This window comes from Cyclospora cayetanensis, unplaced genomic scaffold (genome assembly GCF_002999335.1).
Source record: "Cyclospora cayetanensis isolate NF1_C8 unplaced genomic scaffold, CcayRef3 CcayRef3_contig_110, whole genome shotgun sequence".
In the NCBI taxonomy this organism is placed as follows: Eukaryota; Apicomplexa; class Conoidasida; order Eucoccidiorida; family Eimeriidae; genus Cyclospora; species Cyclospora cayetanensis.
Window position 1 is genome coordinate 100544 of NW_020312049.1, and position 12767 is coordinate 113310.

General features: G+C 56.4%; 2 protein-coding genes across 2 annotated transcripts; one reads left to right on the top strand and one right to left on the bottom strand.

Moving 5' to 3' along the window:
* Window positions 1–353: 353 nt before the first annotated feature.
* LOC34621170 lies at window positions 354–9538 on the top strand. Its single transcript, XM_026334929.1, has 16 exons — window positions 354–393; window positions 654–808; window positions 964–1498; window positions 1660–1856; window positions 2366–2677; window positions 2855–2994; window positions 3271–3336; window positions 3552–3751; window positions 3967–4550; window positions 4698–5283; window positions 5528–5733; window positions 6619–6865; window positions 7304–7671; window positions 7826–8554; window positions 8760–8954; window positions 9092–9538. The coding sequence occupies exons 1-16, from the start codon at window positions 354–356 to the stop codon at window positions 9536–9538; spliced, it is 5007 nt and encodes a 1668-aa protein (XP_026190714.1).
* A 731-nt stretch (window positions 9539–10269) lies between these two features.
* Window positions 10270–11761, bottom strand: LOC113146731 (putative cyclin-dependent serine/threonine-protein kinase DDB_G0272797/DDB_G0274007). Its single transcript, XM_026334936.1, has 3 exons — window positions 11702–11761; window positions 10842–11616; window positions 10270–10535 (listed from the first exon to the last, which is right to left on the bottom strand). The coding sequence occupies exons 1-3, from the start codon at window positions 11759–11761 to the stop codon at window positions 10270–10272; spliced, it is 1101 nt and encodes a 366-aa protein (XP_026190721.1).
* Between the last annotated feature and the right edge of the window lie 1006 nt (window positions 11762–12767).

Below are 12767 nucleotides of genomic sequence, written 5' to 3' on the forward strand. Positions count from 1 at the left end.
TTGTCCGTTAGAAAACGGACCAACACCCACAAAACAATGCTATATAGTTGAGAACTGGCTGCTACAGCGGCAGGCAGCGGAGCAACCCCCTTGAATAAGCACGCTGCTGGAAGCCTTCCTACGGGCCCTACAGAATATACTTAAAACAGAAAGTACCTTAGAGCCCTTAATTTCTTGTTTGTACTCCTTGTACGGCCATTGCATTTGCTTTCTACTGTTATTTCCTGCTGCTGCTGGCGCGGCTGCTGCTGACGATGCAGAAGCAGGCGCAACTGCTGCAGCAATCGCTGCTGCTGCGCCCGGTGCCGGAACACTTAGAAAGCAACTAGAAAGATTCAGGCTCCAGAAATATGATGGTGGCAAGAAGTAATGCCACAGCATGCAACGCATGCAGTAGCCGCCTGCTGCTGCTGTGGCTGCAGCCACAGCAGCAGCCGAATCCGCGCGACTCATGCAAGCCCAGGAGCCGCAGCAAAACCGGGGTCGTGTGTGAATAGCTAGCGTTGAGTACAGGTTTGGATGATGATGCTGATGAAAATAGACTAGGGGCACGCGAAAGGCAGCAGCGGTTGCAACAGCGCCAACGATCAGGCAGTACGCCTCCTGTCGCTGTGGTAGTTTGACACGGAGCGCTAGTAGCTGCTTTGCTTTAGTCTTCCCAGTCTTGGCGGACGAGCAGATTCAAGATCGTGTGTCTGAGAGAGCTCATGCAATAACGCATAGCACTGCTGCGTTGATCCCGCACGCGGCGGTTGCCCCAGGTGTCACGGCGAAGAAGGGTCCTCCAATAGCAGAGGAAGCAGCGCAGGCAGCGACAGCTGAAGCAAAAGCAGCGGAAACAGAGAGCGGCAGCTGCAAAAGCTTGAAGAGCAGCAGCAGCAGCATGCCTGGCAGGTGCAGTGACGGATGCAGCCCATGGTGGCCGAGAAGGAGCCGCCGCTGCATGAGCAGCAGCGGCTGCAGGGCGCTGTTACCAGCACTTCTGCATTTTCCTTCCTGAATTCAGATAGTGGCAACGTCAGCAGCTCGTACAGCGCGCACCATGGCAGTCCCAGTACAGCCCTTTGCGGCAGTGGCACGAGCACGAGCACCAGCACCTGCAGCAGTAGCCGCAGGGGTCTTAGCCATGTGGTTGTGCTCGAACACGCAGACACCCCCTACAGAATCCACCCATTTGAAAAGCTCGCCTCAGAACCTGGTTCTGCTCCTGCGAGGGGCCAAAAGAGACGCTCCCGACGCTCCGAATCTTCAGTGTCTCCGGGTGCCTCCCCTGTTGTCGAGAAAACAGGGAAGCCTTCCCTGTTTTCTCCCGCTGCTGCTTCAGCGAAGTCAAGCGCAGCGCTTCGTTGGAGCGAGGCTGGTACTTTCACGACTGGCGCGAGCGAGTTCGTTGACGCCTCAGAAGTACTGGCACCCGAGACGCACAAGAGGAATTTGCAGGAGATCGAAAACGCTCAGCACATTAGTGCAGTAGTAAACGTCGCAGCAGGACTGCAAGTGAGGGCTGAAAGCTACAAATTCATATTTAGAGGTTGGAGCATGCATGGACAGCCGTTCATGGGTTCTGTTGGAGTATTGTTTGCAACTCACGACTTGTACTTCTCCTGCTGTGCAGCCCGAGGGGGGGCGATTTTGGAGAGCAACTAGGCTTTTGTGCATGCGCTGCTGCGTCGCTTGTTCAGCAGCAGCAGAGTGGAGGCTTATTCGGAACCTTTGCTAGTGGTAGCAGCAGCCTGGGAACGGCAGACAGCAGCAGCTTTATGCCGCTGTTGTTGTTGGGGGGTGAGCAGCAGCAACAGCACCAGCAGCGTATCCGTGTTGCGGACTTTGAACGTTTCTTCTCTTCTCTCTCCGACGTAGGTTCACACATGGAAAGTCTGAGAGCTTCAGCTTTATACCAACTGCCTCGGCGGGGGAAAGGACGGCATGAGACGTGCATTCTTGAGACTACAGAGGGGGAGCTAGAGCAGGAGTTCAGGGGGGAGTCTGCTGCTGCACTGTCTAGACAGTCGGCGGGGGAAAGGACGGCATGAGACGTGCATTCTTGAGACTACAGAGGGGGAGCTAGAGCAGGAGTTCAGGGGGGAGTCTGCTGCTGCACTGTCTAGACAGTCGGCGGGGGAGAGGACGGCATGAGACGTGCATTCTTGAGACTACAGAGGGGGAGCTAGAGCAGGAGTTCAGGGGGGAGTCTGCTGCTGCACTGTCTAGACAGTCGGCGGGGGAAAGGACGGCATGAGACATGCATTCTTGAGACTACAGAGGGGGAGCTAGAGCAGGAGTTCAGGGGGGAGTCTGCTTCTGCACTGTCTAGACAGTCGGCGCCGCAGTGTGTTGCTTGATGCGTCTGGGCTTGTTCTTTCAGGATCTCGCGCGTTTTGAACGCAACAGTTGCAGCAGCAAGAGCGGTAGCAAAGCGATTAGCAACGCTACGTTTGAGTGCAGTCTCAGCAGTCCCGCCGTTGATTTGCTCGTAGGGGGTATCGGACTGCCTGCGCAGCCTCTCATAGAGCAGCAGGAGGCGCAGCATCACCAGAAGAAGCTTCTGCAGGACCGCCAGCAGTTGTTGCTAAAGCAGCTGTTGCAGGAGATGCCCTCTGTGTTCTTCAGTGCCTCCTTTGATGTCTCACAGCTCCTCTCCATCGACTCTCACCAGCTCCCTAAGCAGCTTGCAAAGGTGAGGCAAAGTTGTTGCACCTGCTTTTGCTTTGCGGGTTCATGGTGTTGTCGTTTAAAGCGTGGAAACGAGGAGTCGAAGCCTCGCAAGGGTTGCTCGACTGCCACTGCCAACCTAGAGGCCACGCTTTGAGCTTCAGGATCAAGGTTCAGGCATTATGGATGTATGTGCTTTTAGCTATCGGACTGGCTGGATAAGGTAGAATCTGGACTGGTGCTTCTCTTTCCTCCGTTCTCCTTCTTCGATTCCTCCATTCGGAATATACACCGCATGCAGCAGCAGGCACAGCGCCTGGTCACCTCGTGTCACGAGCTCAGGTCAGCGCGCAGATAGCGTTGTTGTTGCTGCTGCTGCTAATCTGATTCTGCCGTTCAGCTGAGATGAGATGCTGCTTGTCGGTGGAGGTGCTGCAGCTGCCACGCGGTTCGCTGTTTGCTGTCTCGTGGGGGGTCGCCGAGCAGTAGCAGTCGCAGATTACCGTCGAAGCGGATGCGCTGCCCCTGTGTACCAGCGAATATATATACATCAATGTGTATACGTACAAGAGGAGCAGCTGCACTGGAGTGTTCTTGCCGCTGTCTTTCTTGCTGCAGAGAGGAGTTGCTGCAAGTCCGCTCACGCGGCGTTGAGTTGGGCTTGCAGGTTCTTTCGCTTTCCAAGTGCGTGTGTTGCGGGCATGTATGTGTCTTGGTGCTCCGCGCCTCTCTGCCTTTTTGTGCTTCTAGAATCGACTGCGTGTATTCTTTGCAGCCTCTGTTGTTGAGCCTTGCTGGCCGCTGCACTAGGACGCTCGATGTGTGCTGGTGCATGTCGAAGTCGCCGTTATGGCACCCGAGGAGGCGTTCCTCCATGGCTGCTGCCCTTGTTTTTGCAGACAGCGCCAGCGACAATGTGTGCTGTACCGACAACTGGAGTCTCTGCAGTCTTTAGGGGCTCTCTGTTCCTCGATTCCGTTGCTCCTGCAACTGCGGGATTGGCGGACTGCTGCCTTGCTGCTGCACAGTGCGGAAGAGCTGCTGTCTCCTGATCTGCTGCGGCTTACTGCCGTGCAGCAGCTAAAGGCACAGGTTAACGGTGAGCTGCTGGGAATCGTGGAGGGATCGCCGTTGGAAAGCTCTAAAGTACCCTCGTTCTTGGAACTGCTGCCGTTGCACACCTTTGGCAGCTCAGGGGAGTTGATGCAGACGCTGCCAGCGCCTTAACCTTGCGAGTTTTCTCCCATCGGTGCCGTAGATTGCGTCCACGAGGTAATATGAGGCCTTGCTCTGCACCCTTGCGAGTGTACACAGAGGATCGACAGCGCCTCAAGACTGCGAGCCAGTCGGCGTTCGTCTCGGAGTCGCTACACTTCTTTTTTGCGCAGCAGCAAAGAGAGGGTCGCGATTTCGTTGACGGAGATCTCTTGGAACGCACACTTATCACCACCAAGCCGTGTCACCATCTCCCTGATGCCACGACTGGAAGACCTGCAGGCGCAGGCAGTTGGTTCTGGACGCAGTGTACACTGTTGCCTGGAATCTTAGAAGGGCGAGCTCTTTATGACCCTTCTTCCAATCGCTGGCTGTTGAGGCTTCCTTCTACTGCAGTGGCGGCTGCAGCTGCTGCCGCAGGGAACTCTGCCGTTGAGGAGAAAACGGGGGCTGATTCAATGGCGGCTCACGAGTCCTTTGGAGGAGCACGAATTTCGGAGAAAAGCAGCGGCACATGGGTATCAACTTCGTCCTCGTTCGCTGCTGCCTTGTTTAACCAAGCGGCACTTCAGATTTACGGGCAGTACGCCGAGGGATGGGCATCAGCCTGCAGGCTCGACGAGGAGCAGCAGGAGCTCCCGCAGCAGCGGGGAGGGGAAAATGCGGGCTTTGCATGGGAAGAGGTGAGGAAAGACGTTATCTTAATGCCAGTGCCTTTAGTTCCCTTGGCGGCTTCTCTCAAAACATCTCCGGGTGCTTGGCCATACATGTGCCGGCGCTGTCATCGCTACTGCCGCTATTGCTGCTGCTATTGCTGCTGTGTCTCTCAGAGAATCTGCGCGGAGATCGGAGCGGAGTCCAGCCTGAGTGCTGCCCTCGAGATTCTGTTGCCCTTTGGGCTGCTGCAGCGGTCCCTGCTGCAACTGCGCCAGCGGCTTCCGTCGTTTTGCCGAGACTTCATGAGACGCACCATAGTCTTGCTCTTAAGCAAAAGGGGAGCGCTGCAACAGCCGCTGGAATGTAAACACAAAGACGTGCAGCAGGATTTGCAGCGGGATCTGCAGCAACAAAACAAGCTCGATGGCAGTCCGGCTGGAGCAGATTCGAAAGGGCAACTAACCGCGTCTCCCACCGCTGTAGCGCCATCCGACGATGTAGTAGCGGCCACACCACAGGCAGGGGTAAAGGCCAAATCTGGAGCCTCGGAGGATTTAAATACACAGCCAGACCTCATGGACGGAAGGCAAGAAGCCTTCACACCCTCGGAAAAAGCGCAGGCGCCTGACCACAGGCCAGAGGGGCAGCAGCAGAAGCAGCGCCTCCGTGCGGCTCAGTTGTCTGCTGCGTTAGCGGCTCTGAGCCACGGGGAGTTTTGTAGCGTCTTCCGAGATGTCTGCAGCCACGTTCTTTCTGTCGGTAGGTAAATTTTCCAATCTATGCCCCTATTCAACGCCTGAACCGCACAGCGTAGGTGGTCGCAGAGAGCTCCCCTATGTTCAACACTTCTCAACAACGGGTGCAGCTTCGACCGCAACGGCCTTCCCCCAGGCTGCGTATATGCGCCTATACTACCACTGTGGACGGTAGTTTTAGACTCCTTCGATTTTTCCTGCGGAAACATGAGTGTGGCTGCCGCTACTGCTGATGATGCATCGCGCAGCCTGCCGCTTGGAAACGTGGGTGTCCTTCGTGCTGCTTCGCTCCGCCGAGTTTGGCACTTACCGGCTGTCTCTTCAAGAGGGTCAACTGCGCCAGGACGAAGGAGATGCTGCAGACACAGACGATGCCGCTAAGCTGTTTCAGCGTGCAGACTCGCTCACACGCGACTGGCGAGTTGTTGCAGCAGCCCTCGTGCGTGTGGCGGAGGTGAGGCACACAACCTATCGGTGTCAAATTACCGGCTTTTAGTACCATGCGCTTTTCTGTTTCTTTCTTTCTGCGCCTCCTTCTCCCTGCCGATGCCACTGTTTTGTTTCTCCAGGCACCTTGCCAGGCCTGCCCGCCTGTTTGCTGCCTCGATCCATGCCGCCTTTGGTCCTTCCCGATTTCTCGCAGCACAGGGCTCTATTGAAAACATGCTGCTCCTTCTTTCCCTCCTCTCCTATGTGGCTCTCTTTCTTCTGGGAGAGGAGCGGCAGCAGCAACAACAACGGCAACAGCGGTGGTGTCTCTCGTTTGACCACTGACATGCATGCATGCATGCTGCGTTCCTCCGCAGGTGTGCCTGGATACCCTGATGGCGAAGATAGCATCGGTTCTGCAGGCGCGATGCAATCGGGGGACCATTGGGGGTGTCTGTCAGTTCACGCAGATGCTTCTTACTGCCCTCTCGGTCCGTTTTTCCACTGTCTGTCTGGACTGGCTGCTGCCTCTCTCCTTACCCGTCTCTTCCCTCAGCGCGGTGTCATGGGATGCATCCACGACACCTTCAGGCGCTCTGCATGCGCTGCTCTGCCCGAGGAATTCTGTCCTCATCTTCCTTCTAGGCTCCGAACGTGCCGCTTCCAATCCCTCTACTGCATTAAAGGGTTCACATATATATATATCTCTTCCTGCTTAGAATGCCCTTTTGTCCCGCTACCTACCGAGTCGCTCTGCATGCCTCCTTCCTAATTTGCACTGCGCGCACGCGCTTCCTGTCAGATCGTCTGCAGGATGAGACACTTTCTGTCTCGTCTCCTGACTTTGTTGGCTCCGCATGCATGCAGCATTTTTTCTAGCGCTGGCTGCTGCTGTCTCGGTTACCCTCAGGCTTTGGGGTGTCTTTACGCCGTGCAGCAGCGCCTGCGGACGCGCGTAGCACAAATCTTGCTGCAGTCCCTCAACGTTACGGTTCTCCTCCTGCAGCAACAGCAACAGCAGCAGAACCAGTGCACTATGACGGATTCTGCCAGCAGCATGAGCCACAGCAGCCATGCGACTGGCAACGGAGCTGCCGTAGCTGCAGCCGCTGCATCTTTACATGGCCAGCAGCCGGTTTTTTTCGGGGAATGCAGCGGTAAGAAGGCCTGAGATACAGACGCTCTGTGCACCAACCGAGCGGCCGTTGCTTCCCGACATGCTGCGCCTTTTCTAATGCGCGCACAAACTGCTGCGCCCACACGGGAGAAAAAACACGTTCTAGCTCTGTCACTGTTTACCTTTGTTTTTGCAGGCAGCAACAGCTTGCTGAGGCTGCTGGCAGCCTGTAGCTCCACCGTTGCCTGCAGCAGACTGAAAAACTTGCGCGTAGACTTCGCTGCTCCTGCGGCAGCGTCCCTCTATCCACAAGTGCAGTCGCAAGCCAGACGTGCGTCGCTCGGTCACCTGCAGCGGCGATCGATGCGGAGCCGCTCCCCCTTCTTCCCCCCAACAGTGGTATTTTCGCTGGAGGCAGCCACGGCAGCAGGGTCAGGCTTCATGTATTTGGAGAGTGTGCAGCTTGCGTTGCGTTCAGGCGTCCTGGAGGAAGCCCATGCAGCGAGAATCCTGCAGCTGGATGTGCTTCTTCGCAAGGAAACGTGGGAGAAGCAGCCGCTGCAGCAATCCCTTGCGGAACCCCTTGCAGAGCTTCTACGTTTTGCTTCGGTTCCAACACCTTCTGCAGAAGGAGCAGCCGCACAACAAGAAAAACATAGAGCAGCAGAGAGCACCGATAACGCGCAACATCATAAGGAATTCCTACAGGGCACCACAGGAGACGTCCTGTCGGCTGCTGACACTCCGTCTCGGATATGCGCTGCCTCTATCTCTATTGGAGCCCAGGGAATTCTTCTCGAAGGAGAAAACTTTGCTGCTACCCCGTCAGCTCTCGTTGCTCTCGCAGTAAGGACTACTAGCGGCAGCAGCAGCTCTTGTTGGTGCCGGTGCTGCTGCCGTGTCGGGAAGGTTGATGGTGGTGATGATGCTCTGCAGCAGCGCCTTTGACCCTTTGAACGCCATCGTCCTGCGTTTTTTTGTGTGGGAATTACTTCTGCAGCTGGTCCGTGACTACCTCTCTCTTGCAGCTTGGCTGCCCTCCCTACAGTCTGCCGTTTTTTCTTCCCTCTCCAGCTTCCTCCTGCACTTTGCTCGGGTGTCTGTACACCTCACGGTGGAGGGCGGTGCGGTCCAGCAGGGGCGGTTACAACGCATTACAGCAGGCGCGCTTGCGAGGGTGGCGCGATCTTTTGACTGTATCCTCTTTTTTGTTGACCGGCTTGCGGAAAAAGTCGATCGGCAGCAGCGCGAGCATCAGCAGCAGCATCAGCATCAGCAGCAGCCACAACAACAGCCTGAGAGTGAAGAGACGAGCAGGCCGCCGCAGAGACAGCTCCTCTCGGTTCTGCATGTGACAAGTACTACGCAGCAGCCGGATGTTCAGCGGGCAACGGCAGCAGAAGCGCAGCAACAACCTTGTCATCAACACACAGAACTGAAAGACGCTGCCACGGCATTCCTTCACCTCGTGCGAAGAGAAGAGCAACGCAGCGCGACCACATTATCATCCGATCCATTACGTGCAGCACAAGCAGCGGCTGCGGCGGCTGCCGTGGCAGGAGAGGAACTAAAAGACGGAACGTGCCATTTCATCCCTCCACTGGCGCCTTTACAGGCGGTGCGTGCAGTGTCTAGACACCTCGGCCTCGTAACCTCCGGAGTTCAGAGTGGAACCGTCTTGCAGAGGCTGCAGCAAGCAGCGAAAGGCATTGCACACAGCAAGTCATTGGTGAGCATTTTCGAGGCCGCTGCTCCGTGGTGCTTATACCTCTGCTGCAGCAGGGGCGGTGGCTGCTGCCTCACTTGTAGGTGCTCGCTGTGCTGTTGATCCGAACCGAATAAAGGAGCTCTTCGAAGGGCGAAGCTCCTTTGCCGCACAAAAAATGGCTGGGACTGTCTGTGCAGCACCTGCCCCTGCCGTTCCTCGTGTTCAGGTATTTGACAAGCTGGTGGCGATCCTCGTGGACCGCTTTGAGTATCATGCAACGCTCTGGGTGTCATCATCACATCCCCCAGTTCCAGAAGCGCCTACCGGCAGCACCGATGGTGTCCAGCCGCAGAAGAAAGAGCTGCCTTTGCCGCACCAAGCGCTGCGCGAGCTGGTTAAAGACATTTCTTCAATGCACCGGGCAAGCCGACTTAGTCCTACACTCTTGTTGCTGCTGCTACTACTAGAGGAGCACGCTGTGGCAGTGCTGTGGGTTTGAGTTGCAAGGAGGAGGCATGTGCAGCTTCTTGTGCTGCTGATGCCGCCGCTGCTCCTCAGGTTCTGGTGAAAGTGCTTCCTCTTGAGTGTACCAGCCGCCTCTTCGCCTTGGCCTTTCACGCGATGGCGGAGGTGTTCTGTACGAAGCTGCAGCAGCAGCAAAAGCAAGGCTTTGCTGCCGCCGCTCCCGGTAATGCCGCTCAGGACCAAGCCAAACGGGGTGGTGCACAGGTGGGCACGCCCTACTCGGCTGACGAAAAAGGCGTTTCATGTGATGCTGCTGCTTCCGCCGACGTGGGAGGGGCTGCTGCTGGAGGTAGGTTGTGGAGCCTAGGAGACAGGCTATGTGTAGACTGCATTTGCCTATTTGAAAGCCTGAAGGGCCTTGGCTCTTTGGAAGGGCCTCTGTCTCTGTGGGTAAAAGATTTGGCGAGTGCGTGCGCCAGAGTGGCGCCCCCGTCAAACGATGTACAGGAACTCTTCGCCGCTGCTCTACCGCCTCACTGAGGCAGCACCAGTGGCTGTTACGCTGCACAAAAGCAAGGGCAGCACCACTCGTAGGAACGGTGTCTCTGCTGCCGCCGCACGGCCCGAAAGTAGTTCGGTGTGACTAGACACCTTTCGGCGAAAGAAAGAAGCCCCCGAAACGCAGCGCCTTCTCCGGTGGCTCTTTTGAGCAGCCGGCCAATATACATACGGGCAGCACTACCAGTGTTGCCTATTTTAGTGGCAGCGGAACACTGCTTTTGCTGCGCGGCAGTGCTTTTGCTGCGCGGGAGCATGTTTGTATAGGCGTCGCTTGCAGGAACCACGTAAGTCCCCTTAAAATCATGGATGTAGGTGTTGCGGTCAACACACAGGCTACCAGGACGAGGAAGCGACAGGCTTTCTGACGCTAGGGGAAACAGCCTTTCCGCTGAGTCTTTCAGAGGCTGCTGCACTACTAACATCCCTGCAGCGATAGCACTGGTGTATTTTCCCTTGCCTGAGGAATGCCTCCCAGTCATAGGGGGATGGATACCTTCCTACAGTTCTACTGATTCATACCGCTAACTTAAGAGTGTGCCCTCACTCCGTACGAAAGCGTTTTCGAGTCTCGGCGATTTACAGGAAACAGTCTACACGGCGGAGATATGAGGCAAAGAAAAAGCCCTTAGTGGCAGGGGGACGGAACCTTTAGTTTTACTACCCCTACTAAAAGCCCGTCGAGGGCGCCGCATCTCAGAACTGCTCGACGCTCAAAACAAGTAGTAGACACACAAAAATCTATTCGAGGTTTCTGCATGAGCAGGGGCAGGCCTAGCCGCTACAGCAGGTACACCAGCATCCCTCTGATGACTATATACGCCGCCCCTCAAGGCTGAGCTGTGCAATAACATCCCTTCTATGCAAACAGCTGATTGACCAGCAGAGCCAACTGCACTGCGCCTGTAAGCGGAGCCCCTGCGAGAAATGGAGGTGGTGCTGTCAGATCGCGCCGCCAAGGGTGCAGCTGCTGCATCTCCTCGGTTTATTTGTCAGCCTCGGGAGGGCAGGGTCTGGAGGCAGAGTTGCAAGAGCGACTACGGCCTAGGGTTTATCAAATGGGAAGCGAAGGCAGACGCATCGCCGCTCTCACTATCGAAAAGCGGCAGCTGCCGCGGGGAGTTTACAGGACAGAGCGAGGGAGAAGAGAACAGCAGCTCTTCACTGGAGTCGCCATGTGTGGCTGCACTTGGAGCTGGTGGCGGAGCAGACGGCATGTGCATGCACGGAGTATTGCTGCTGCTGCTGCTCCTTGCCGAGGGCAGCTGCACCAAATGCTGCTGGCCTGCCCCTGTGATGGTGTTGACGGTGCATGCATCGCCATGGGGCTGCTGGAAATCCAAGGCGCATGCGCCTGCAGGTCGACGGACCACCACCACGTGGGGTTGTTGTTGTGGGATTTCTTGTTGCAACAGTGCACTTGCTTGATTCGTCAGCTTTCGGCCCTTTACCTGTAGCCTCTGCTGCTCCAGCTGTATGAGACACAGTTGCTGGCGGCGCAGCTCCCGTTGCGCATCTTGCTGCTGTTGGATCAACTGCTGCTGCTGTTGCATCAACTGCTGCTGCTGTTGCATCAACTGCTGCTGCTGTTGCTGGTGGAGTCTCTGCTGCTGCTGTTGCTGCTGTTGCTGCTGCTGTTGCTGCGTCTGCGGAAGCCGAACGGCAGTTGAAAGAGCAACTAAAGCCGCCGACGGCAACGCAGGCTGACCCGCCTGCTGGAAAAGCTGCTGCTGCTGCTGCTGTTGTTGTTGTTGGTGCTGCTGCTGCTGCTGTTGTTGTTGTTGGTGCTGCTGCTGCTGCTGTTGTTGTTGGTGCGGCTGCCGTGCTGCGCTTAAGGGCATGGGCTGGTGCACTGGGTGCTGCTGTTTTATTAGGACTTGCAGTGTTTGCTGCTGTTGCTGCAGCTGATGCAGTTTCTGCTGCAGCTCCTGCAGCTGGCTCTCAGTGGCGATCGCCGTGTTGTTGCTTGTCTGCTGAAGCGGCTGCCCGTTCTGAGCCTTGTCCTGAGACTGAACTCCTTCTATTGCATGTTGAACATCAGGAAGTTTCTGCGGCTGCTCCTGATGGTGGTGGTGTTTCTGCACTTGTGTTTTTGCAGAACGAAGGTCCTCTAGGGCGTTGCGACGCTGCTCCCAGGGGAAGCGCTGGGGTGATGGCGGCAGAAAGTCTTGACCTTCTTCCTGCTGCTGGTGATCTTGCCGCCATGTGAGCGCATCCTGTAGCCTATCTTCTGCTGCTCTGACGGTCACCAAGGAGCCCTGCTGAGAGGGGTGTGCGCGCTGCAGCAGTGGCAGCTTGGGCAAGTGGATGGTGGCGTTCTGTCGCTGCTGAACCTGCCGTTGCTGCTGCTCCTGCAGATAGACTGTGGACAGCCCTCTGCCCTTTTCGTCACAGGGGTGTTTTTGCTGTTGCTCTGGTTTAAGGAGATAGGCATACGATGCGGCAGGCTCGTCGCTTAGGGCCAGGTACCGCAGAAGCAGCCGTTGCATACCCGGTTGCAGCTCTGGCAGTCCCATATTACAGCTGCTGCCGATTCTTCTGTTGTTGCTGCAACGCGCATGCACCGGCGCCTTCGCGCGCAGTGCAGCACAGCTTTCAATGGCAGCGAGCGACAGCCACCGTTCCTCCTCAAGCGGGAGATATCAGCTCGCCGCCGACGGCTCGACTTGAAGCACACCACACATAGCTAACTAAATGTTTTAACTATTGTTACCCATTGGTTTCTGAGCATTGACCAGCAAGGAGAAGATCGTTGGTGTTGGTGGCAGTGTTGCATGCTGCATGCAGAGCCGCATGGTTAAGAAAACTCTCCGTAGTACTGGCGCGCCAGCGGTTTCGCCAGCTGTAGGCGGCTAAATATGTAGTAGCGTTCAGTAAAATGTCAAGCCTCCGAACTGGCTCCTCTTTAATAGAGAGACCGAAGCCTTCACCATTGATTGGGGGCTATCTTCCGGGTCAGTCGTATGTCTGGTGGTCGGCTGTGCGAGTTTCCTGATGAACGAATGTGGAGCAGCAGAACAAACAAAGGCCTTTCTGCCTCTCAGCACGCACAAGCAGCTGCTGCGGGCTAAAATATCATGAGGGGTCTTGAGGCTTCCCCCCCGAATTCCGAAGAAGCCCCCAAGACACACACCGACACAGCAGACACCGCAACAGCGGCTGCCAAGTCATCAGATACAGCGCCAACCGGATCCGAGGCAGCAGCAGGACC

What these genes read in the sequence shown, in the direction of transcription:
- LOC34621170 (XM_026334929.1), top strand. Translation starts at nt 354, where the DNA reads ATGGTGGCAAGAAGTAATGCCACAGCATGCAACGCATGCA. An exon ending in GCTAAAGGCACAGGTTAACG is followed by an intron (nt 3,752 to 3,966) that starts GTGAGCTGCTGG and finishes GAGTGTACACAG; the next exon opens with AGGATCGACAGCGCCTCAAG. An exon ending in CAGCCACGTTCTTTCTGTCG is followed by an intron (nt 5,284 to 5,527) that starts GTAGGTAAATTT and finishes TGCATCGCGCAG; the next exon opens with CCTGCCGCTTGGAAACGTGG.
- LOC113146731 (XM_026334936.1), bottom strand. Translation starts at nt 11,761, where the DNA reads ATGGCGGCAAGATCACCAGCAGCAGGAAGAAGGTCAAGACTTTCTGCC. An exon ending in TTTCTGCCGCCATCACCCCA is followed by an intron (nt 11,617 to 11,701) that starts GCGCTTCCCCTG and finishes CACCACCATCAG; the next exon opens with GAGCAGCCGCAGAAACTTCC. An exon ending in CAACACCATCACAGGGGCAG is followed by an intron (nt 10,536 to 10,841) that starts GCCAGCAGCATT and finishes AAATAAACCGAG; the next exon opens with GAGATGCAGCAGCTGCACCC.